The following is a 26,120-nucleotide window of genomic DNA, read 5'->3' on the forward strand; positions in this document are numbered from 1 at the left end:
AGCGACCTGCAGTCACACACGAGTCTTGGTTTGTGCTGGCTTCAGCGGTACTTTGTTTACTTTGCTCTGCTGATTACAGTTGAGGTTAATGATTTTTGTCTCAAGGCATTACAGATGGGAGCGTCTTGAATAGTGCATGAGGCTTGTGAGTTGTTTTTTTTTATTTTCTTTCTTTTTGTTTTAGAGCGTGCCTTATCTGTGCTGTTTACTTTTCATGCATTTGCAAAGTCTACTTAATTTTCTGTGAATTGGATGCAGGTTAACTGTGCATGCAGAGTGCCCAATGCACCTGGAGGATTTCCCCATGGACTTTCATTCCTGTCCACTAAAATTTGGCAGCTGTGAGTAACTCTGATGATGGTAGTACCTGAGGGAACATTTAAGTAAAATGCTGTTTTGTTTTGTTTTTTAATTTCTCCTCACTGGTTCTTTGGCAAGAGAGCAGCCTAAGAACCAAGTGAAGCTGGAATGCATGGCTCAGTTTTACTGGCAGTGGCCTTACAAATTTTAACAAATGATGCATCAGCAGTTTAATTGATACAGTGAGTAATTAAACACTGAGTGGAAATGTCTATGGGAAATATGGAAGAACTCATCCAAATATTTTTAATTTGTGAACTGAAAGGTTCGATTCCCATGGCTTCTTTACATTTGGATGAAGACTTTTTGCTTTAAGCTGCTTTTAAGATATTGCTTTAAAACAATGTATTATTATTATTGCTGGAATCCAAGCATCATTATTCATGTATGGTGGGTCATGTCTGAAATGCCTTGACTTCTCACGTTTTACTTTAAAGACATTTATGTGGGGACCTACAGTACTCAGATTAACCTCTAAACGCCCCGTTGCAACCGTGAAACAATCTGACATCATGACATGATTGACAGCATTTCTCAAAAACTGAATATATGGATGGAAATGATCTGTTTATTATTTTCACCAGACATTAATTGAAGGCAGACGATCTTAAAATGTCACATTCAGTGTACAACGTGAGTGACTGGAAAGGGCAAATTACACAATGCTTCGATTGCCTGTTGACACTGAACATCCTCAAACATTGAGATGTGTTTTCTCTTGGCGTTCTTTCGATTGTCCAGAAAGACAGTTTCACTGAAACACTTTTGTTGAAAAACGTATTAATGGCTGTGGCTCCCCCAGATTTATCCCCTAAGGGTTTATCTTCTTCTCTCTTTTTTTATTTATTTATTTCTTTATTTATTTATTTTTTAAAAGATGCCTACACAATCTCAGAAGTGACTTATTCATGGACTCGAAATGCCTCAGACTCTGTGGTGGTGGAAGGAGAAAGCTCTCGACTCAACCAGTACGACCTGCTTGGACAAACGGTTGGACAAGAAACTATCAAGTCGAGTACAGGTAAGCTTTCAGTCAATTTTCTCCTAATTTTCTCCTAAAGGAAAAGAAAACCTGGATTTTCAAACACTAAAAGGAGGGAACTGTGACCACAGTGTCGCGATGTGTTTGCACCTGTGTGTGTGTGTTTGATGATGAGCAACCTATCTCAATAAGTAAAGTATACATTTTGGATGAAGGTTTATGGGCATGATGGTTATGATCTGATGAAGAAGTGATAAAATGTTGGTGGTGATCTGGATACAGGATTGTTTTTGTTTTGTTAAACTTGTGAGATTGTATTCATACAATGACAAACTCGGGTGAAAAATTGTTATTTTTGTTGAATCAGGATCTGAAAGGTTTCTGTCATCTCAGGTCAAAGCAGTTTCAGTGTGTAAATCAAACTGTGAATACTTGTGCTTGCTCGGGTGGATGTTGAACTTGCCGTCCTCCTACATGTTGCAGGAGGAGGATGTAGCATTTGCTAAGTTTTGTCTTGTCATTTTATTTGGCTTGGAAAATGCAGAAAACCATTTGTTCTCAGTTCCTCTGCTTGACAGAGATTCAATTCAACAAAACAGGGATTTGGCATTCATGCATTGTGAAGTCCCCACTTTGTTCTCTTTTTGGTTAATTTGCATTTAGCATGGCCCGGAGACCCAAAGGGAGCATTGCAGGTAGGCTTCTGCTGTGTTTAAATGCAGCACAGTGTTTTCTTGGGATGGCTTTTTAATGGATGTCAGTAAAAGCAGAGGGCAGATGCTGATGCATAACTAAACATAAGTAAGCACAGCTGTGTGTTGGAGGTGAGATTCTAATAAAGGATCTCCAGGAAAAGTAAATGGCTGCCGTGTTCTTTAGTGGTTTAAGTGTCTTCTGTCTGGGCCCAAAGACACAGGAACGTCTAACACAAGTGCAGTGATGCAGGAAATGACAAAGAAAATCTATGTTCTGAGCTCAGGAAGGGAATGAGTTGGTGTGCAGTGAAAATGGGACATTCCACATTAGCAATTGGATCCAACAGCGACAAGCTCATTAGTGGACAGGATAATTAACTGTGGTTATGTCTAAACATGGACTTGAAGCAAAAACGGAAGGATGACATTTTCTTAAACATACATGGACATAGTGTGCATACTTTGATCCAATCACAGCTTGACCATAGAAACTAGGAATGATTCTCATGAACGGAGTCTTCACGACAAGTCAGAGACGCTTACACTGCTGGAGCAGAAAGCATCGCCGGAAGTCAGCAAGTGAGTCTAAGGATTCTTAGGTCCTTTGTAGACAGTGACAGTGGCAACAGGGGAGTGGGATGTTTTGTTGCATTTTGTCTGAGTGTAGCCTGCCATTGATAACATTTCCAGACTTTTAGAACCTGAGGCATTTCAAGGCACTTTTGGGGTCAGTCTCTTTATACATGTAGCCAATCACTGAAGGAGGCCATATTTCAGTTTGCTGCCTCTGTCACGACTCCTCGATCTTTCAGGCACTTTTTGTTGCACTATTATTCTGTTTGAACTGTTTTCTTTACACTGGATTTTTAGTTCTCGGTCTGGATTTCAGTTCCTTGTTTTATTTTGAAGTTTTCTCTTGTTTTGCTTCCCTGATTGTCTGCCCTGACCTAATGTGTTTCACCTGTTACAGCCTCAGTCATTTACAGTTCCTGCTTCACCTACCCTTTTGCACCCCACCCCCTCCATTGAAAAAAGTGTATTAGAGTAGAGTTGTGAATATGTTGATGTCATTTGGTAATGCTCCATGTGTTAAATCTATAACACAAGTAAAAACTAACCCTAACCCTGTTTGAAGCTTTACTGAAATCACAATGCGATATTTTACCGTCATCATTCACTCTAAAGTCTCCAGTTTCTGTGTGATGATTTCAAATAGTGTCACATTTATACACATGTGCTATGAAGTCAGGAAACAGAGGCAGACTGAGGCTGAACACACTGTTTTAGAAATGTGTCGCATTCAAGACAAGTTGTCAAGTTACACTCATTTATGAAGCACTTTTATCAAGTATGTTGTTTACAAAGTGAATTCACAAAAGAAATAGCTCAAGCACAGGGGGAAGTAGGCTATAGTATAAAAGAAAGAGAGAGATAATGAGGCCTAAAAATAGAAGCAAAACATCTCAAGCAAACACACTAAAACTGATGCCAAGAAACGGGGTCAGATTTGCGTGTGGATGTTTGTATATCTATGTGTATATATATATATATACATATATATATATATATATATATATATATATATATATATATATATATACATATGTACATTTAGATATTTATATGTATATATGCATATATATATATATATATATACATATATATATATATATATATATACATATATATATGTAGATATACGAGACTGTGCTGTATGTTAGTGTTGTCATAATTTCGGTTAGAGGAAATGACCTCTTCAGAGAAAAGATGAGATAAAAACAGGTCCCACATTATGGCAAATCAGAGACCAGAGTCTGGATTTAAATACTGAGACAAGCTTCTTCAGTTGTTCACTGTCAACATAAGAGTGACAAAGAAATCTGACACACAGTGACTAGAGATTATATGATGGTACTAATCGAAACAATGATGACGGCATTGTGGTTTAAGTTCTAAGTCCTAAATAAGATTGTCTAATCAGTGAATAAATTAATAGGCAGCCACTGGAGCGAGAATAAGACCAGGCTAAGAAAAGAGTGGTGTGTTCTTCTGGAGTTGTGGGTACAGGAAATGTTTAAAGCTAGCAATAATTACTGAGGTGATTGAAAAACCAGTCTGGATGACACTTGAAAAGATCCTTTCAACAGCACTTCAAAATAAGACAGATGTACAAAGTGTTGGGTCTTTTCTGATTACGAGGAGCATTTTTTAAACCATATGTTGTTTAGCTTTCATTCTGTCGTTCACTACTGATTCAGTAGCCCCTTTCCCCTATGGTGCCCTGCTGTGGCACCGTGAAATCAAATATGTAGCACCGTGATGAATAACATGTAGGTACCATTGCAAATAACACCCAGTGGTTACTAACAGAAAAATAAACACCCTCCAGGGTGCATAAAAACAGAGCACAAGTGAAGCAGGTGGAGGATGGGTGGAGTGGAGTGGAGTGGAGTGGAGCAGCAGTAACAACAGCAGGCACACGTCAGCATATGAGTGATTGTGAACCAACTAGATGGTCTTTGAATAGACCCCCAGATCAGTGCAGTGAGATGTGAAGGCTGTGGATATAGCTGGGTAACAGAGAGGGAACATGTTAGGCTCCAAATCTTTTAATAGAACATAAAAGGAGACGTTTTCTCACAATGTCATATAACAATAATAAATGTGAGTCTAAGAATAAGTAAAAACGTGTGACTAAAGCCATGAAGAACCTCATAATACTCCTGATAGATGAGGCAAAATGAAACTTTTTGTAAAATCCTAGTGCACATTGCCATAGTAACAGTGCAGGTTGCCATAGAAACATAAGCATAAACTAATCATAAAGCATGTACATATATAGCACTTTCCAAAACAGAAGTCACAAAGGACTTAACAAGCAAGCTTTAAAGGTGACATCGAATGCTTGTATCACACATATGTTAGTTATGAAGGTCTACTTACATATATGAACTTGTTTTCATGGTTAAAAACCTCCTAATCGCTGCAAACGAGCCGATCAAAATATCTCCTCACTGACGCTCTCGTCAGCCGCGCTGTTTCAGACCAAAACCACACCCCCAGAACGCGGACTGTGTTGTGATTGGCCAGCCAACGAGAGCTTTCCCACTGTCCTGTGATTGGCCAGGTACCTGGAAGTGACATAATAGATAGGCCAGCTCTCAGATACACAGCTCCCCCTCTGGCACGGAGGATGCTCTGCATCTCAGCAGCTACAACGAGAGTAGTTGTTCTTCTTCTGCGGTTGAATGTACGCAACCGGATGTGCCCGGACTAGTGCCCGCACCAGGAGGCGCTACGGTGGTGAGAGGAGTGGTGGGGATTTCTGATGACGACATCAAATTAAGGAAGTGCCGATCCACTTCGCAGAGCCCAGGAAAACAATACAACACTATTTTCTCAGCAGTGGCTGAACTGTTTGTTCTGAAACTTTAGGGTTTCATAAACGAGGTAATGACGCAGATACACACACAAACGCAGCGTTAATTGGAGCTTCTGGTCTATGTCGCCTTTAAAAAGACACACAAAAACATACAAGGGCTTCAGATGTGAGGCAAAGCAGTGGTTCTCAACCTGAGGAATGGGACCCTTCAAGGAGTCACAAGATTAACCAGAGGGGTTAATCTCATGTGTAGAGAAATTGCTATGCTTCCCCTACCTTTTTATAGATGTTATGTTGTTGTTGTTTAGGAGGGAACTGCACAAACCAGCAGATAAGCCCCAGAAATTCTAGCAGAGATGGTAAATTAGCCAAACATTTAGGCTATAATGTAAGTACACTATTCCTTTTTTAATGCAGAGATGTTACAAATTATATCTTTAAAGACACACATGTCAAAGAAGTTTATCTTCCATGGCAACCCAGGCAATCTATAGTGAACGAGAGTTATGTTTAATTCTGTGCTTGTCAGGATTGTAATGAGGAGCAAGTTCTTGTTGAGCTTTACAACCTGCCTATAAGTGTAAAACCTGCCCCTCACTAGAGGATAATTGGCCACATTTCGGTCCCGATCTGACTTTTCCGACAATCGTGGGTGTCTTCTGATTTTAGGCTGTGGGGAGTTGACAGGGAAATGGACGTTACATAATGTTGTTTAGAACCGTAACTTGTATACGCCAAGTTGATTTCGTCTTCTCAGCCATCTACCCTTTTTTGTGTTTCTCAGCAAAAACCATTGCACACACAATAGCTGTTAACTGAGGACACACTGACAGTTTGCCTCCATGTCTGTTTATATTCTGAAGTCATGTTAAATCAAGCGAGTGTGTGGTTCTGCATCTTGACTGGATCGTCTAGTCGGCCCTCACTCAGGATTAAAACATTAAAAATTGGTTATAAAGTTTGTTGTGTCTGTGGTTTACCACAAGTCAAATTTAATGTGTGGAGCAGGCATTAGATAAGTAGTTTGATGAAAATAAGAAAACAAGCCATTGTTTTGTTGTTGAAGTCAAATACAAAAGTGTTGCAGTGAGTGACAGCACTGGTCTAATTATAGTCGCACTACTTAGTTGATGAAATGGGATGTAAGAAGTTTTTTAAATACAGTTCTCACAGTCTGATGATGATGATGGCAATTATCCATGTGTAGGTGTGCTATAATTACAGAGCAACTAGTTCTCGTTCATTTTTAGTACATTTTTGGGTAGATTAGCATATGCACAATATTACTGAAACCATTTTTCTATTCCATATTGTATACTTTCAACCACTGCAGTATGAAAAGCAGTTTGCAGGAACTGATGAACTTGCTTTGAAAAAAGAATGTAAAACCCCCTCGTGTGAACCGTTATGAGAGAGAAGGGAATGTCATCAAGGTTGAGATACAATACAAATGTGAGTTACAATTGTAAAAATGGAGAGAATTAATAGATGATCCTGGAAGGAGATATTGACCTTGGTGTTATCAACTTAAGATGTAAAGTGGAGGATGGAGTGAGTGATTGTTAAAGCACTGCTGTGGAGTCACATGTGGCTCCTCCTCAATGTTGCTCCATGTTTTATTCCTTGCACTTTTTCAGGTTTTTCATACAACAGATTTAATGAAATTGCATGTGATATTTCTTTAGCATTAAAACTTTACCCTGATCATGAAAAAAAGTTTGGCAGCATTGTAGACAATTCTTTGATTCAAATAAAGTTAAGGAAAACAGAATCATGACATAAATGCTGTGCAGCATTTCAATGTGTTTCCCAGTAAACAGACTTCATAGTGTTCCTGAGCTCCACCGTTCCTCCCTTTAGGTATCAATTACCAGCATACAGTATTTCCGAAGTGACTGCATTTCACTATCAAGGGAATCCCTGCTTAATTGAGTAAGAATATCCTTTCATGCACTAAATGCCCCTATGTAGGTTAAGTGCTGTATGATGCCTTGGTAGAAGGCAGCATGCCTGCCAGTGACTGCTCCTCTTGTTTAACTAGTCACTCCACATTATCTGATTGGCTGACTTTAAATTAAACATTCATTACTAGTGTGTCAGTGTTTGGTGTAGCGTTCTTGCAAACTAGGTCATTTGGCAGGAGTGAATGTGCTCACAGGCTTCACGGGGACGGACATCTTGCATAAGCCTGTGAATGCATCAAAACACTGTTACATAAAAACACATACACATCTCTTTTTTTTTTTTTTGCCACACATCGTGTTCGCCGCGTTGCTTCTTTTGTAGTTTTACATGCACTGCACGCAAGATACTACGACACAAATGAGTGTAGTCATGTTTTTCAGTTGTATATTCACGATGTATAATAGATGAAGTTGCGGCATGTTCTGTCTGTCTTTAAAACCTGCATTTACACGTACGGTTTGAAGATCTTTTAAGATGAGGTGGTCATTTTGTGTTGACCCATTCAGCAAACAGAGAAAAAGTTCTTGGTCATGTGGTGAATATAAATGCAATCGCTCTTATTGTCTGCTCTGCTCTGGCTCTCAGAAATAAAACAGTTAAAGTGTGAGCCAAATGGGGTACAGATGTCCCATAAAGCTTAATCTTATCAATTATGAGTGGCTTTATTGAAATGAATTAATATTGGTCCATCTGTGAAATGTGGAACTGTGCAAGTGTGCAGTTGTTTAGCGGTGGTATGTGTAGCTTTTTTTTCTTATTTTAGCAGAATTAGACTTTGGTGCATCAGTACCTGCGGGAAATGGAAGACTCAGTGATTTCTCTATGCATTATCTCCATGGATGTGAAGGAGACTTTCCACTCGGGGCATAAAGGTGGCGGTGATGAGGAGAGGAACTTGAAGTTGAGACGTCTCGTGAAAGTCTTTGATGGGAGATGAACACATGTCTGAAGTTTAGGTGTAGCAGTGTTGGAAGTGTGTCATGCAGAGATCGCAGTGATGGAATGACAGCACAGAGTGATGTCCATGTCAATGCAATATCATCTACAAAAACACCTGCGGTCAGGCATCAATTTAACATACAGTCTATAAAATCTGACAGGTCAAGGGCTGATCTCCAATTGCTCCAAGTGCTGTCTGCTGCTCCTGCACCAAATGTATGTGTAATAAGGATTGAGTTAAATGCAGAGATTCAAATTCACTATCACTAATTGGTGTGTGTGTGTGTGTGCAAAATAATTAACTCTAATTATACTGTATTGACAATCTCAGTCAATTTCAACCTGTGTCCTCTCCTTTATAGTGTCAGTGTTTTCTGTTTTTCTTTTGTTTTGTCGCTTTATTCCTGTTTATTGTTTTGGATTTTTATTCTCTGTAGTAAAATGTTGTGGTTTTTATGCGTTACAGAACAACAAAACCTGCCGTTAATCAGTTTTTACTGAGCCAGGACAGTTTAACTGTCACTTATAACATTTTCCTTCAATCAAAAACAACAACATGTCACACCTCTTAAGTGCGATAATATTTCATATTAAAGTTTAGCAGCTGTCCATAGAGAGGACAGCGAGGAGGCGCAGCAGCAGCTTGTTATCCAGACAGAGGCTGTGCACTCTGTGACAGACAAAAGCTGCTTTTCGACATGCATTTCAACCAGACTTTTTTCCAGACTTTGCCTTGAGGAGCTGTGTATGCAAACACACATTTCCAAATCGCTTGAACCGGAGATTCAATGAACTTCACCCTCCCAACCTCCTTTCAAACACTGAGCTGATGTGTAAACAGGGCTGAAAGTGGCCAACGGCGTCACATGAAATTGTGTCTTAACAGCAAATGAGTGTGTAAAGTTAGACGAAGCGTGGCTGCAGTGAATACACGTATCTCTGTACAGTAGATTTGCAAAGCGTGTTGTCTTGTGTGAGGCTGTGCTCTCTGTTGGACAGTTTACACCACATGTCCTGAACAAGAGAGGGATTCTGTGTTAATGAGAAACCGTGTATCCTACATCTGTAGAAAACACGTTAGATTACCATCTCCATGCTATAATTACTGTCTACCATCTCAGTGCAGCGATCACAGGCGAGAGAGCGAGAGAGAGAGAATTCAGCCACATCCAGTGGATTCCTTGCTTCCTCGCCTTCCCCCGTAAACACAGGCAGCAAGGCTGGCATGCAAATTAAATTACAGAAGATATAGAGCTCCATAGGGTGCTGAGAGTGCACTCAATTCCTCTAAATTCCTGTGCGTGTGTGTGGGTGGGTGTTTATGTGTGTGTGTACGGTGACAGAGTACTAACTGCTAGAAAGGCAGGCAATACAACTACACGGCTATAAAAAAAGAGGGAATAAAATATCTTTTAGGATTAGTCCCTGGAATTGACACCCCCTCCCCTCTTCCCACTGCTGAAAAGGACTTCCCTCTTGCCAAATGGTGGTGTGTATCAAAGCCTTCATTTCAGAATTGCAGCAAATAAGCTATGTTTTCTATGTTCTGTTGCCATGGGTAACACATCTTCTTCTCATGTCTAATCTTGGCTTCTCATTGAGATATCTTCCATTTGGCCTGCCTGCTTCTGCAGCACTGGCACAGTTTCACAGACTTGTCAGCTATTAGGCTTTGGTCGGTGTCTCGGAAATCATTCTGCTCACTTTTCCATGTACGAATGGATTATTATATCAAATAAGAGGAAGGACACAGTCTAATCTATGTCTGAGACTGCTATGGCTTATTAAAGATGTGGACTTCAGGATCATCGTATTAAAAAAATAAAAAATGTTCCACTGATGTGCTGTGAATAACATGAGCACAAAATAAAGGGGGTATGCTTTCATATTATAGTTATTTTACTATTAGAGAACAATCTTTTCTGTGCATCGGGGATGAACGGGGGTAGACATTATGTTAGTAGTGATCCATTGGGTTGCCAGGTTTTAATATGACAACGTCTGAAGAGATACAAATCATCAGTATAGATAAGGCTAATGTAAGTAAGGATTATGATTTTTAGAATAGAATATTACTCATGGAGCAGTGGAGTGGTTAATACTGAATGTGTGTAAGTATAGTGTAGTACATTACTTAATTAAAATGACTACACACTGTATAATATAGTGGTGGAGCTTTAAACTGGCCTTTTTGTATATCCACAGGTGAATACACAGTGATGACGGCTCATTTCCATCTGAAAAGGAAGATTGGCTACTTTGTCATCCAGACTTACCTCCCATGCATCATGACTGTCATTCTTTCCCAAGTGTCTTTCTGGTTGAATAGAGAATCAGTGCCAGCAAGGACTGTGTTTGGTAAGTATCACTGATTATGTTTCTTTTCTTTTCTTTTCTTTTCTTTTCTTTTCTTTTCTTTTCTTTTCTTTTCTTTTCTTTCCTTTTCTTTTCTTTTCTTTTCTTTCCTTTTCTTTTCTATTAGATTACTAACAGCCATAATATCAGTTATGAATGTGTGGTCTTAACATGCACGTTTCATCCCAGCCCATGTCAGCATGGGGAGATGAATACAGTGAATGATTGAAATGACAAACAAAGTGGGTGAGGACGTAAACTGGATGAAGAATAAAGTAGAGACATTTCTAGAGGCTTCAGTGCTTTTTTTTCAATCCAGTTAGACAGGCTGCTTTTGGACATGTAGGTAAGCCAAGTGGAACTAATAACAATGATCTGAGGCTGGGTAGCTTCAAAAAGAGGGTCCAGAAGTCAATAATCAATTGATAAATGCAAGGACTGTCTTTCTGTCCGCCTGCCTGTCTGATGTTAATGACATAACGGGTCACTTGACACGCTTTAAAATTGGCAGGGGACATATTAAGGGCACCAGTGTGAAGAGTGTCGACGTTGGCGGTGTTTGGATAAGAAATGCAAGAGAATGGGTAAAGGTACTCGACTAGTACCGTGGTACTCCACTAGTACTGTAGTACTCTCTGCCATCGTTAAGTCAAGCTTTTTGCGACTAAGGCTCATCGTCAAGGTAAAGGTGTATCTCCTTAGAGACACTAGTCCATGTTTTTAGAAAATCTCGGCTGAATTATTGTAATTCTCTGTATGTTGGCTTAGACTAGTCATCTGTCCAGCAGCTCCAGCTGGTCCAGAACGCTGCCGCTAGGAACAAAGAAGAGAGACCACATCACACCTGTGTTGCGTTCTCTTCACTGGTTTCTAATTTGTTTTATTTATTCGTATTGATTTTAAAATTGTATTGTCGGTTTTTAAAGCTCTTAACGGTTTGGCACCATCTTACCTTAGGATAAAAATAGTCAACCCGGACACTCTTATGCAGTTTTTACCATTTTACTATTCTATTATGTCCCTATTATACTGTTTTACTTCTATTGTTATTGATTTTTTGTGTTGTACCTTTTATGTTGCTGTGCCTTTAAATCTGTAAAGCACTTTGGTCAACCTTGGTTGTTTTTTAAATGTGCTCTAGAAATAAAGTTGACTTGACTTGAATGTACTGTATTATTTTTGCCATTGCAGCTCCAATGTCACACAAAGCACATGAGACACATAACATTACACATACAAGTCATCACACAATATTACTAGACACATCAGTTCACCACACCACAGAGAGAGGAATCTTTTTTGACCTTGTTTTTAGTCTTTTATCAAGTTTCAGGATGCATTGATGAACAGAAATGTGCTCCGATTTGATTCTATCACAATAAATCCTTTAGGCAACTCAAAGGCAAAAAACTATTAAAGCATCAGCGAGGGTCAATCATGAGAGGGCAGTGATTTTTTTAAGGGGGGAAATGGAGATATAATTATTACAATGGATTATTAATGAATTGATTTTATTTCATGTATATTATGTCTGCATGGTATAAATAATAACTCAAAGGCTGTTTTCTTGTCTTTTCTGCAGGTGTCACCACTGTCCTCACAATGACAACACTCAGCATAAGTGCGAGAAATTCCCTTCCCAAGGTTGCTTATGCCACTGCCATGGACTGGTTCATCGCCGTCTGCTACGCCTTTGTCTTCTCTGCTTTGATTGAGTTTGCCACAGTCAATTACTTCACAAAGCGTGGCTGGGCTTGGGATGGAAAGAGTGTTGTGAATGACAAGGTAATGAGAAGCAAAATGTGTCTTTCTGACAGGCTCCATTTCCATAGTGAAAAATTAGCATTGTACTGAGGAAGTCAACACTTGCACACGGCAGGTAGAAAAAAACACAAGGGGGGATGAGTTTGAACCTTCCACGCGTGAAGCCAATCAGTGTTGGACCACATTTGCATCATCAGTGTAATCTCACTACAGTTTGAAAGAATCTATCAATTGTCCTGTATGAGCTATTAACTTCACGGTTTAAAAGAGGAAGTGCCATCAATGAACTCTGCAGAGAAGTGACTCAGCGTCTTTAAGAGTCAACGCCTGTGATAATGCACCTCTCAGACTTCACTTTACTGTCAGGAGGGACATTGATTTACAACACGTATATACTTTAGAAAACAAGCAGAAGATATTAATGACCAAAAATCTAAAACTTCAGTTTTCAGTATTGGTGTAGTGCAGCAAAGAGGGTGTTTTGCATGATGGGGGAGAAGAATGTCTCCTGAAATAGGAACTGAATGTCTAAATGATTTTAACCACAGTCTACATCCATCGAGTCAGACTGTGGTGTTTATAATGTCTTATTTATGTTGGTCATGGGTAAGCACTACAAATCAGTAGTACTGGCTCTAACAGAATGACCTTACATTATCAGAGTTTCATGTGTTCTTTTTTCTAGTTTTTCTCATTTTATGTTCATGTTTCAAGTTTAAGGCAATATAATCTACATAGATTAATCAATAATTTCACTTTTAAGGTTCATTTTAAGAGCACATTAGCTATTATTGTCATTTGTATAATACATGTATTATACAAAATAATACACACACCAGTCTATGTTAAAGTTACAAATACAATACTCCTGTGAGGAATCTGTGCACTTTATGTAACATCCTTAAAACAGCTGAAGAGCTGAAAAAAGTGTGAAAAGTCATGGAGCGTCTTTAACTTTGCTGTCCTTCATTCAGATTCTCTCTGCTCACTACTACAGCGTCGTCATCATCATCATTTAAATGTGTTCCAACTCATAGTAGGTGTCTCCACCTAATCCTTGTCCTATATTCAACAGAGAAAAGAAAGGGCATCTGTCGTCAAGAAGAATAATGCCTATGCCGTAGCAGTGGCCAACTATGCGCCAAACATTACCAAGGACACTGGCTCACTTCCAACCATCGCCAAGGCTGGAGCTGCAGATTTCAACAAGGCCAAAGCAGATGGCAAAGCTCAAGAAGCCAAGAAGACGTTCAACAGTGTTAGCAAAATTGACAGGATGTCAAGGATTTTGTTTCCAGTTCTCTTTGGTAGCTTCAACCTTGTCTACTGGGCCACCTACTTGAACAGAGAACCCGTTATAAAGGACATGGTCCCCTCTAATTAAAGACCACTTTCAACAAGTTCTGTTGTGGGGACTAAGAGACAAACCAAATACCTCCAACAACTGTGTACAAATACCTTTGCAGAGTGAAGTTCTGGATTGCAGTGTGATCCACAATCTCCGCCTGTTTTCTACACCGTCTGCAGCACTTTTGAGAAGTCTGGCTTTTGTAAATCTGTATGTATATTTATATTCATGGTTTCATTGTGACATAATCGTGTGATACTTTGACTAGAGTGCATATTTCCTTTAAAGTATGTTTCCCGTTACAGTATGTGACCAGTGTACATACAAAAGAAAAGAGAAGAGAAGAAAAGAAAAGGAAAAAAAGAAAAGAACATTAACATGCATACATTTCATTTACAATTACTTCTAAATGTGTTGAATTTTGCTGGTAATGCCCTGATATTACAGTATATATGTGTGTTTGATTTTGAGTGAAAGGGATTGCTTACATTTCTTTCTGTCTTTGCCAACTAAGAGTGGTATTTTTCTGTTCAAGCCACTGCAAAAACAAACTTGTATAATATTGTTAGAGTGTAAGAGTTGTTTTATAATTTATGACTACAGATATGGGACTGAAATCACACACTGACCTCCAGAGCTACAAAAAGCCAAACGGCTATTAAAAAAAGGAGATGACACCACAAAATAAGTGTGCTGTGCTAATGATACAGTTTGGTCCTGCCAACATCAAATCAGTGATATCTGGGATCGTTGGAAGTAAAGAAATCTGGAAAAAGTATTGTGTGTTGTGTGCTAACCCTCAATACAAAATCAAAACCAATTATTAACGATTGATTTACTTTTATTACTATTATTTCTGTTTGTGATGTAAAATCCAAAATGGAAAAAATACATTTGAATACAATTACAAACATTTGAGGTCTATGAAGTTCATCTGTTGTGAATCAGAGACAATAAAAACACAATTAACTTAAATACCCTGAAATTTGTTTGAAATCATGTTTTGGCCAAGCCCAAAAAACAGTCAAACCTGTTTTGACAATAATACCTGGATATGATGATTATAATGTTATTAATTTACTTTTTATTTTTTATTTTTGGATAATTCATTGAAAACAATTTTGAGTTTGAAATTAGGCAGGTGAAAGTGGTGAAGTATAAACAAACACAGTAAATGCGACTGCAAGAGGATAAACAGCAACATAGAGCTGCAGGGTTTGTGGATACATTTTGTGTCGATTAACTAAAGAAAAGGTTGTTGCTTCACAAGCAAAACGTATTCAGTTTTATTTTGTTATTCTAGCAAGATTCAAGTCCAAATATTTTATTTCAATTACACGAACTGTGTCTAACAAACATCAGAAAACTCATTCGAAGTGTGTACGTGGCAGGATTTTTTTACAGCGGTAATAACTGTGGAGGTCAGTGTTGATTTGTTACAGTGTCGAGCTTTAGATGACGTAACATGTTTTTTGTTATTTATCCATGGTCTGTGTGTCTGTCTGTTTTCAGCACATTTCATGACCATGATATGTGAAGTGAAGTGAATCATGTGTGGAAATACTTTGAACTGTCGCGACACTCAACAAAATCAACAGATACAGGCAGGATTTGGTAGCAAATTAATATTTATTTATTTATTTATTTATTTATTTATTTATTCATTCATTTATTTATTATTGTTGAATTACCACAGATGTGTAGTGTCATTTCACAGTCTATATAATGACTGATGCTGTATACACTAAAACGTTGGACTAACTCTAAAGCCATATACTGTCTTATCAGCAACAATCCTTCATCAGCAACTACAGTGTCTGTATGTGTCTGTTTTTGTATTTTTCCACTGTGTACTCCCACAGTTCCAACTTAAATTGCCTGTAGATTGTTTGTCTTTGTATGTTGGTCCTCAGATAGACTGATGACCTGGCCAGGGTGAATGCTATGTCTCATCCAATGTCAGCTGGAATTGGCTCCAGTTCTCCATGACCCTCAAAGCATATGTGAAATAGAGGGTATGCAGTGTGTGAATCTGTTTTGTCGACGATACACTATAGTTGCTCTATCATAGTAGTCTGCTGCCATGTTAACTGAATTTTGATAAAAAAAACAAATCATTTTGAGCCCCATATCAGTAGCCATACACTGAAAGGTTTTTCTTAAAGTGATATGATTTTTGCTGCACATCAATATTTCAACTGAGTTTAACTTCGATTTCAATGTCATATCAAACTTTGCATGACGACAAAATCGTTTTTCCCTATTTTTTATTTATTTTTGTTAATCAGACTATGTTGCTGCATATACTTCATTTTAATTCAGTTCTAGTCATATTCAGAATCAGTATCAAACATTCCAGATAAAATGATTGTTCACAAGGTGGGTGCTTGTTTCAGTGCACAGTTTCTAATAAAATCACATATAACAGTATAATTTTAGTTCATAATTTGTGCCGTGTCTTTGGATGTGTGTCATACTGTACATGCATTGCTTACATTTTTCTAAGCTGAAACATAAATTAACTTCTCAATCATGGACATTCTGGACAGTGTATATTTGCTTATCAGAGGGCATAAATATATGCCATGCTAATATCAGTGAATCCATTCATTGTTAAAATCCACAACAACTGTGTCTGAAACAGTTATTATTTCTTCTCGACTCCATTTTACAACTTAGAAAGCTGATTTTTCTGTCCATGTCTTTATGGACTGTAACATGAGTGAGTAACACAACTTGAGACAGAATCATTTAAAACACAGTATTTACAATCTTCAATAAGGTTAGGAAAGTGTAGAACAAAAACCATGGGAACTGGCCTTACATTGAAGAACAAGGGGCCATGAAGTTTGACGTGAGGCAAGTTAAGTTTACCAGAAAAAAAGCAAAGGTCCTGATGAAATGGTCAAAAAATACAACAATGGAGTACATGTAATTTACAAAATCCCAGTCAGATCATGAACCCAGGAGCGATGCAGCTCTTCCTCAGCAGGAGAGGATGCTGTGAACCAAAGTTCCAGTGCTGCTGGAGACTACAATTACATGAAAACTGGTGAGGCACACAAATAGCCCTGTGGCACTGAGCTGTAATGCAAATCTCGCTGAAGTTTCATTTACCAGCCTGATCTTTCCATCACTCAAACTCTGCACAGAGCCCATGTGAGGTCTAATTTTCTCCAAGCGCTGCCTTCTCAGCCCACAGCTGACCCTGTGCTCTAATATTGCACGGATAGTTAATGTCTCGAGAAGACAGCACGGGTCATTGTCTCCATCTCAATATGACGCAGGCGACATTTTGACATGTCTGAGGCAGAGTAGCACACATGTAGTTTCTAGCATTCGCTAAAGCTGCGCTCCACAGTGTACAATTAGAGAAGAGTGATCAATCATGACCACGTAATTAATTAATTAATCACCATCTTGACAAAATGGTGATGAATTATCTTCTATGATTTCACCTTCTTACATGTGCATATTGTGCAGATTCTCTGGGTTATCTCCTTCTTTCTGACATTAGACTAAATATCTTTGGTTTATGGTAAGCACAAGACATCTTTGGATATCATCATTTTGAGGTTTGGATAAACCCACTCAACATTTTCCACCATTTTCTGATTGGCTTTTATCAGAAAAATCAGATGCTGAACCCTCTGATCATTCTTCAGAGTAATAGAAAAAAAGAGATTACATGACAGACATAAACTTGTCCTAATATAGGCTTATTATCTCTGAATGCACAAAGAACAAAAGCAGGAATCTATTCTTGTGCAAGAGGTAGCTTCGTAGTCATAGCAACTGAGATCCATTTTTATCCTTCGTCTGAGAGCTATGAGTGGGCGGGACTTCCGGCAAGCTTTACCAAAGAGGAAAGCCATACAAAATAGCAATCCCTGTAGATTATTTGAAACGTTAATAATTTTTTTGTACATTTTTTATTTCCTATTTTAACCCATCGATTATCAGAACTAATACTGTAGATGTGTCTGGCTGTAAGGACATTTTCCATGACTGCCATTTCGAAAACACGTGTTTTACTTGGACATATCGGACAGTACGTGCACCTTAGTGCAATGCATTGTTTCAGATTTCACTATCATTACAATTACACAGTATGACTAAAACAAAAATAAATATTACTTATATATACTTAAAACAACAACAGTATGCTCATGTTCACCAGTACTCGGGCAGTGTATGAATATAATAAAGGACTGTAGAAGTCCATCTTGTTTCTTTTCGTCTTTGGTTTAAATAAATCCCATCATGCCTTGCCGGTGAATACTGTCATCCAAAATGTCAGCACCCTAGCATCTCATGCTCCAGGGTTATCGTGGGGTTGTTCAGTGTAAAGTTTCGTGTGTTTTGTTTTAATTTCGTTTTCATTAAGACCGTTCGTAAATGGCCTGCTACAGAGGCACATGTCAACACATAGAGCACACCACGGTTAGCTAACGTTAGCTGACTTGTCCCTGCGAGGCTAACAGGACCACAACATGTCGTTGTTGTCTGTGTTCTCTCCTTTACTGAGACGTGTCTCTCAGTTTAAGACACACAGACGGAAAATACACAGCTACGGGCTGAGCTACTCTGTGCTGAGACACTGCTGGGCGAAGAGGACTCCTGTCTTCTCCAGCAGCTGCAGGACGATAAGAACACAAACAGACAAGGTAAAAGATAACGATAAGTCGCGCGATACGATTATACCTATAATATGGAATGGCACGATATTTATTGCGAAAAGACAAATAAATCTGTGTATCAAAAAGTGAGTGAATTATCATACATTGCAAGTCATAGCTCTCCAAACGTCATTTTATCACGAGCAACTGGACTAAAGGTACGGACTATGAACAAATAAGACAGTAATATTTAGTGTTCTTTCAAAATAAAAAAAAAAGAAATCAACAAACCTCACATTCACCAGCTGTATAAGACTTTCATTTATTAGACATTTAGTAATATGGCAGCAGTATTACCTGATGTGGTCTTATCCTGCTATAGAACACCTGCTTCAAGGTTCAACATGTTCAGGGATGCTTCTCGACATTGATTGGTTGTATTGAATGGTCATTTGAGTGATGTTGCTTTTCTATTTTGAACTAGTCTGGTCATTCACCTCTGATATCTGACATCAACAAGACGCTTCCGCCCAGATATCTGCTGCAGAATGCATTCTTTCTCTTTTTCTGACCATTTACTGTAAACCGTTTTCTAAAATGGTTGTGTGTGAAAATCCCTTTATATCAGCAGTTTCTGAAATACATAGACCAGCCCGACTAGGTCATGAACCCCAGTCTTTTTGCTGCAAGGCAGTTTTCATATCCAATAAGAAAAACTTGATTATTTTTAAAGTCACTGGAGCATGCACAATTTCAAAATCTCCTCGTCTCTCATCTACATTTATGCTCTCTTCTTCCTCACCATTTAAACCAGTGTCTGCCATTTGCCATTATTGTACTAGATCTGATTTGTTGCAGTAATACCATGTATCAGTATTATTGGTGAGGATAATTGTGCCATTTTCCTATCATCTATATATATGTATGTGTGTGTATATGTATATATTTATATATACAGTATATATATGTATATACACACATATATACACACACACACACACACACATATATATATATACATATATATATATACATATATATATATACATATATACATAGATATACATATACATATAGTAAAGTAAAAAAAACATATACACAGCTGCTGTATGGCTTTTTTCCTTTTGTTCTAAAGGAGTCCATTGACCTGTCCGCGTTCCCTCCAGAAAGAATCAGGAACTTTTGCATCATCGCCCATATTGACCATGGAAAAAGCACTTTGGCTGACAGGCTGTTGGAGATGACTGGTATGTCTGCACAACACACATCATATTAAACTTGTTCACAGAACACGAGAATAAGGAGCCACATTTAGACCAACTGGTGGGATGACTTTATGATCAGAATGCTAATATGCAACTTACACACATACACATCTGGATGAATTAATGAATTATCTCATCTCGATCACTATTGAGGTTTACATACGGTACTGAATAAACCATATTATCCTTTAGACTCATGAGATGAGAGGTGTTTTGATTGAATGTGTCTGGCTCACAGGTGCCATAGCAAAGAATGAGAAGAACAAACAGGTGCTGGACAAGCTTCAGGTGGAGCGAGAGAGGGGTATCACAGTAAAGGCCCAGACAGCCTCGCTGTTTTACAGCCACCAGGGGGAGCAGTATCTCCTGAACCTCATTGACACACCGGTAAGTTCTCAACTGGACATATCGGCCCAAACGCTGCAGAGTTATTAAGTCTATCTATATATGAATATATCACATATCTTAAAAATGTACCCATTATCTAAAGCAGCACCCAGACATTTAATCTGATATTTATTTATTTTCAATGAGAATATGAAAAAAGTGCTTGTCAGACAATTTCAGATTCTTCTCCATCACATTCACTACTGTAAGATAACACCATTAGTGTGTTATTAAAGTCATAAAATGGGCGTACCGCTGGTGTTCTTACAGTTTTTGTGACATACCATTCGGGATTTGTTTACATGTTGAACCACAATTTTATAACCCTTTTTATTTACCCCTCTTTTCAGGGTCATGTTGACTTTAGTTACGAAGTGTCTCGATCAATTTCTGCATGCCAAGGTGTCCTGTTAATCGTCGATGCCAATCAGGTACAAAAATTGATGTTGTAAATTAATGAACGTGGCTCTGCTTGCTGCATGTGATGTTAATGATTCATTTTCATGTGAAGGGAATTCAAGCGCAAACGGTGGCTAACTTCTACCTAGCTTTTGAAGCTCAGCTGTCAATCATTCCTGTCATCAACAAGGTACATCCACACCAGCTGGTGTTTGTTTTAATCATGCATGCATTTGCTATTTTAAAAGTATATGTTTAAGTTGTTCATTCTCTTCTGGCATTTTCTGCATCAGATTGATTTGAAAAATGCTGACCCAGAGAGAGTCGAGTCACAGATTGAAAAAGTGTTTGATATTCCAAGTGAAGAATGTATTCGGGTGAGTTGGAGCGTGATCCAAGTTTACGGAAGTTGTGTATGTTTGAGATAGTGTCTTGATTTAAAATCTAATTTAATCATTTTCAGATCTCAGCTAAACTTGGAACAAATGTTGAAAGGGTTCTCCAGGCAGTCGTGGACAGGATTCCACCGTAAGGAACCTCATGTGGTTTCATTTCTCACATGAAACATGTCTGACCAAAAACAGAAACCTGAAGCTTTTTCTATGTGTTTTTTTCTAGGCCTGTGGCAAAAATCGATGACCCATTTACAGCCCTAGTGTTTGACTCCGATTTTGATCACTACAGAGGTGTGGTGGCCAACATTGCTGTGTTTGGGGGTCAGGTCAGAAAAGGGGACAAGGTTGTGTCAGCACATCTCGGCAAAACCTATGACGTCAATGAGCTGGGGCTTCTACGGCCAAATGAGCACCCAACACAGAAGCTGTATGTTTTCCTGTTATCTCCTCTGTTTGGTATTTTACTTAAAGTAAGGATAGTGGAATTAAAGTTGGAATAATAGTGCTTAAGTGTATCCATCAAAACTAAATAATCTGTTTACATTTTTGTCCAGCCCCCAAAACCTTGAGGATTTTCTGCAACTGAATGTTTTGCCATTTAGTCAAATTTTAAATGTTATAGACAAAACATTTAATAGATTATTTAGACTAAACAGACTAATAATTAAAACAAGCTTTAGGGAAGAATAATGAATATAGCATCCTCAATGTCTACTTAGTAAGGATCCTGTGAACAACTGTCCACTGAGATGCTTGTGTTGCTGTGTAGATTTGCAGGCCAAGTGGGCTACATAGTAGCTGGCATGAAGGATGTGAAGGAGGCACAGATTGGTGATACACTTTACCTCCAGAAGCAACCAGTGGAGGCTCTACCAGGGTTTAAACCTGCGAAACCTATGGTCTTTGCTGGTAAGATAGGCTGCTCTTTTCTGCTTTTTTTACAACAACAACTAATAGCTTAAAATGATCAAGTCATGTTCAAAACACCCAGTAACAGCAGATGATGATCATAACTAGATGCTCTCAGAAATTCCAGTATGTAGTCAAACACAAAAGCCCTTCAGTTCTTGTTGTGTTTCGTCAGCAAGTGCAGTAAAGTGCAGCCAGTGCTTTTTAAAAGAAAAGATTCCTGTATGCTGATGACATGCACATCCTCTCTCCCTCAGGCATGTATCCGATGGACCAGTCAGAATACCCTGGCCTTCGCAGTGCCATTGAGAGACTGACCCTGAATGACTCAAGTGTCACAGTGCAGAAAGACAGCAGTCTGGCCCTGGGAGCAGGCTGGAGGTGACGATGTTATGAATTTGAATTTAAAAAAGGCTTTACCCATCCCCAACCTCAGTACTGCTTCTCGTGCTGTACTGCATGTACTGTACAAGCAAATGTGAACATTATGAATGCCATAAGATTTTAGATATTGACCTATTTTCAGAGGTGCCTATGTTTGCATGTTTTTACCATCCGATTTGCCCCTGCGTAAAAAGGTATCCACGTGTAATTAAAAAGCATTCCAGGAGAACATGACATGATCTTCAGGAAAATAATTCTATTTCATGGTTGGATGGATGGCTGAATAAAAAGTGGGCTTGTGCACCTCCCCATTCTGCTGCAGACTTGGCTTCCTGGGTCTTCTTCACATGGAGGTGTTCAATCAAAGGCTGGAGCAGGAGTACAATGCCTCTGTTATAGTAACAGCGCCCACTGTGCCCTACAAGGCTGTGCTCTCCTCAACCAAACTCATCAAGGTAAGAGCCATTTCCTGCTCGTATATTTTCTGCTCTCTCGACACTGCCTGGCTAGCTCAGTAATTACAGTGAAAAGTTTCGACTGACTATAATCAATTATAAATGTGAGCTATCGCCGGCATACTTTCTTGTGAACTAACATGAGAACAATGGCAAAATCACTGCCAATGGGAAGGTTTGGATCAAGATATTACATTCTTAGGTTATGTAGTAAAGAGAAATGTGTGTAAGAATAATAATTGCAGGGCTTTAAATATAGTCAGAGGACTTCCCTTCCATCTCAGAGGGAATGCTTTTACTCAATTCTTAGAAAGTATCTTATTTAGTTTTAATGTAACTACAATATCACATAATGGTAGAGATTGAAGTTTATTGTGTCACTGGTTCTACTTACAGGAACATGGCAGTGAGGAGATCACTGTTGTGAATCCTGCTCAGTTCCCAGACAGATCGGTTGTGTCAGCGTATTTGGAGCCCATGGTGCTCGGGACCATTCTTGCTCCAGACGCCTACACTGGCAAGATCATGTCTATCTGCGCGGTAAGAGGAAGATAGAAAAGAGCACATTCCCTCCTCCTGCACTTAAAATGCCATACCTTGTCATGTTAAATAAAAGAAAATCCTTTATCCACCCTTTTAATTAAATCCAGTCAAATATCAGTAAATCCAAAGACACGCATTCAAGTAGATAACCAGCATGGAAATCAAAACCTCCCTGGTGAACTTATGGGGGTGATTTTTATTTGTTTATGGAATTGTATCATATTCATTTGCATTAAAAACTATGTTTTTCTTTAGAGTGAGACTAGGACATCGTCTCCAAATACTCACTGACAATTTCTCATTGCCGGATTCTTAGTTTGGCAGGAGAACCTGTATTAGCGTGCATTCATGCTTTATTTTAGTACTGCCTTTTCCACATTACAGAAATGTTTACATTGAAAGTAGACTTTGTAAATACATACAAGCCAAACTGATGTCATGTTGCCTGTGTTGTTAAAGAACCGCAGAGCTGTCCAGAAGAACATGGTGTACATAGACGACCAGCGCGTCATGATGAAGTATCTCTTTCCATTAAATGAAATTGTTGTGGATTTCTATGATCTACTCAAATCAATGTCATCTGGATATGCAAGGTAAAACTAAATACATTACTACATTTAATATGGATTGTCTGATTTGTTTTCTTTGTATCTTTCAAAGAGAAAAGTATATTTATATTTAATAGTTCAAATGTGACAGTAAAGCAAGCGCTAAGACAAGAAAGATTTCCTCTCCTATCCCATAGATTTTACTGTCCTGTGTAAATGCATTTTACAGCCGAGTGTGATTTTGATCTGATCTTCCATGTTGCAGCTTCGATTATGAGAACGCAGGCTACCAGGCTGCTGATTTGATCAAGATGGACATTCTGCTGAATGGGCGACCAGTGGAAGAACTCACCACAATTGTTCACAGGTCAGTGACAGCAACAGCTAAATTCTAATGCACAAAAGTAATAACAAGAAAAAAAAAATCCTATTTAAACTGCAGTTGCTTAAAAGCACCTTCTTATTATTCCACTCTACATTGGCTTCATTATTATTATTATTGCTGTCACAAAAAGGAAATTGTGGATTTTTATGAGTTTGGATAATTGCAAGGTTATATGGTCCTGAAAAAACATAGTGGTTCTTCTGGGTTAGATGGAGCATGAAATGAATTCAACACCTTGAATGACTTTAAAATACGGCGTCTTGGCAGCATGGGCTAAAATTATCTGTTACACTGACTTTACACTCCACACAAGGATTTCATTCTATTTGTGACGAGGACAAGAGTAACACCACAAGCAAAAACTGATGATTCACCGCAAATCTGTATTTAATGTACTCCAGTTTGTACTTAATGTACTCCGTTCTGTACTTACCTTACCTAATGTGCCCCATTGCCGGAGCCAGTGCAAGCCTTTGTAATTGAAGGGCGCTACGCTTCACCAGTGACGGCTATTCTCTGACCATTAATATTGTGAACTGTGGAGCCATGCTGAGCAATTGCTTCACCATTCAGAGAGCAGAACATCTTTTACTGGGAGCACGTTATAGAGTGACTGAAATTTATGGCATGTGACTGGACCACAGTGAGGCCAGGATGTGCTGTCAAGCAAAGAAGCCATTTACCTTCCAGGAGAACCAATAGATATTCACTCCTGATAGTGGTCATTTACATTTTTTATACTTTATGCAGACGTGTCTGATAAAGATCCTGTGGCTCAGGGTTTTTTATATGTATGTACATATATATGTTTTAAAATGCTGACAATAACTTCACCTTCATTCCCATTTTAATTAAATGCAGACTTATTGCCATTGATGTTGGACGACATATTTATTATTAGCTGATATAGTGTGTTGTGACGTGATGATTACAGTAGCTTTTGTCAGCTTGTAGTGTGTTTTCCTTACAGAGAGCGTGCATACGCTTCAGGGAAAGCCATGTGTGAGCGACTCAAAGACTCCATACCAAGGCAGATGTTTGAGATAGCTGTACAGGCAGCTATAGGAAGTAAGATCCTTGCAAGAGAGACGTAAGTGTAACATCTTCAATGAGCTTCACTAGAGGCTAAATGTGAATAAAACAGTCCTCTGTGTATGAAATATGTTTATTACTAGCCTTAAAAATGTCAAATGTTGTGTTTGCCTCTTCAGAATAAAGGCATATAGAAAAAATGTGCTGGCTAAATGTGTAAGTAATGTTTTTTTATTTAAAAAGATTGTGAAATATACGCATGTACTGCAGACTCAGCAAACTAATACTTATTAATATGTTGTTTTGTCTTGGTAGTATGGAGGTGACATAACACGTAAAATGAAGCTGCTGAAGAAACAGGCCGAGGGCAAGAAGAAGATGAGGCGAATTGGAAATGTGGATGTTCCCAAAGATGCCTTTATTGATGTTCTGAAGAGAAAAGACAAATAGACTGTCATATGTAATTATATTATAATTATGTTGAACAAGATTTAGTTATTCAAAAGCAATTCTAGATTCCTGTAATAAAAGTTTATTGGTAATGCAAATTGCTTTAAAACAACTGTGCTTATTTCAAATATATGTATCACTTTTTACTGTCTCATTACACTCCAAAACATTTTGTAAACAATTAGCCAATCAAACATGGTTTTATGTGGTGTTTAAAATCTGATTACAGGAAGTTGTTTTTCATTTGAAGAAATTCATGATTATGTTCCTTTATACTATACACAACATGTTATACATATGTACGTAAGAATTGTGTGCCTTATGAGAAAGGTCAGAGGCTTAAAACAAGTCAGGAAAAACTATCTATAACTAACTATAGCACAGCATAGTCAAGACAATGTGTGATAACATTCCTCAATTATCTGGTTCAGTTTAATGCATCAGTTGTTTTGGACAAATAATGTGGGTATCTTACAAAGGTCTTAGTTAATAAAAAAAAAGAAGACTGGCTTTAGTTCCCATCACATGCAATGAAATTGTCTTATCTCTTCAAGGCCAG

General features: G+C 38.4%; 2 protein-coding genes across 4 annotated transcripts in view; both read left to right on the top strand.

Annotated features, from left to right (window-relative positions):
* LOC122778410 (gamma-aminobutyric acid receptor subunit alpha-2) overlaps positions 1-16,220 on the top strand; it is a 31,096-nt gene extending 14,876 nt beyond the window's left edge. For all 3 annotated transcript variants that reach the window (XM_044040287.1, XM_044040286.1, XM_044040288.1), the window contains 5 exons: positions 259-341; positions 1,238-1,381; positions 10,529-10,681; positions 12,261-12,463; positions 13,518-16,220. In XM_044040287.1, the coding sequence (XP_043896222.1) occupies positions 259-341; positions 1,238-1,381; positions 10,529-10,681; positions 12,261-12,463; positions 13,518-13,826 (892 nt within the window). In that variant the 3' untranslated portion in view covers positions 13,827-16,220. The remainder of the gene's footprint in view (positions 1-258; positions 342-1,237; positions 1,382-10,528; positions 10,682-12,260; positions 12,464-13,517) is intronic.
* Positions 16,221-18,061: 1,841 nt separating this feature from the next.
* On the top strand, positions 18,062-25,659 carry guf1 (GTP binding elongation factor GUF1). The gene is made up of 17 exons (XM_044041114.1): positions 18,062-18,457; positions 19,545-19,656; positions 19,913-20,061; positions 20,412-20,492; positions 20,573-20,650; positions 20,754-20,837; positions 20,924-20,988; positions 21,079-21,282; positions 21,625-21,764; positions 22,022-22,145; positions 22,471-22,603; positions 23,000-23,143; positions 23,606-23,739; positions 23,960-24,061; positions 25,050-25,169; positions 25,291-25,327; positions 25,427-25,659. Exons 1-17 carry the CDS (start codon positions 18,284-18,286, stop codon positions 25,559-25,561), a joined length of 2,016 nt encoding a protein of 671 aa, XP_043897049.1. The 5' UTR covers positions 18,062-18,283; the 3' UTR covers positions 25,562-25,659.
* The last annotated feature ends 461 nt before the right edge of the window (positions 25,660-26,120 follow it).

The sequence above is a fragment of the Solea senegalensis genome, linkage group LG12 (assembly GCF_019176455.1).
Source record: "Solea senegalensis isolate Sse05_10M linkage group LG12, IFAPA_SoseM_1, whole genome shotgun sequence".
NCBI lineage: Eukaryota > Metazoa > Chordata > Actinopteri > Pleuronectiformes > Soleidae > Solea > Solea senegalensis.

Coding starts and splice junctions, on each gene's coding strand:
- guf1 (XM_044041114.1), top strand. CDS start 18,284: ATGTCGTTGTTGTCTGTGTTCTCTCCTTTACTGAGACGTGTCTCTCAG. Junction 20,989..21,078: donor GTCGTGGACAGGATTCCACC/GTAAGGAACCTC, acceptor GTTTTTTTCTAG/GCCTGTGGCAAAAATCGATG. Junction 24,062..25,049: donor CTCACCACAATTGTTCACAG/GTCAGTGACAGC, acceptor TTTTCCTTACAG/AGAGCGTGCATACGCTTCAG.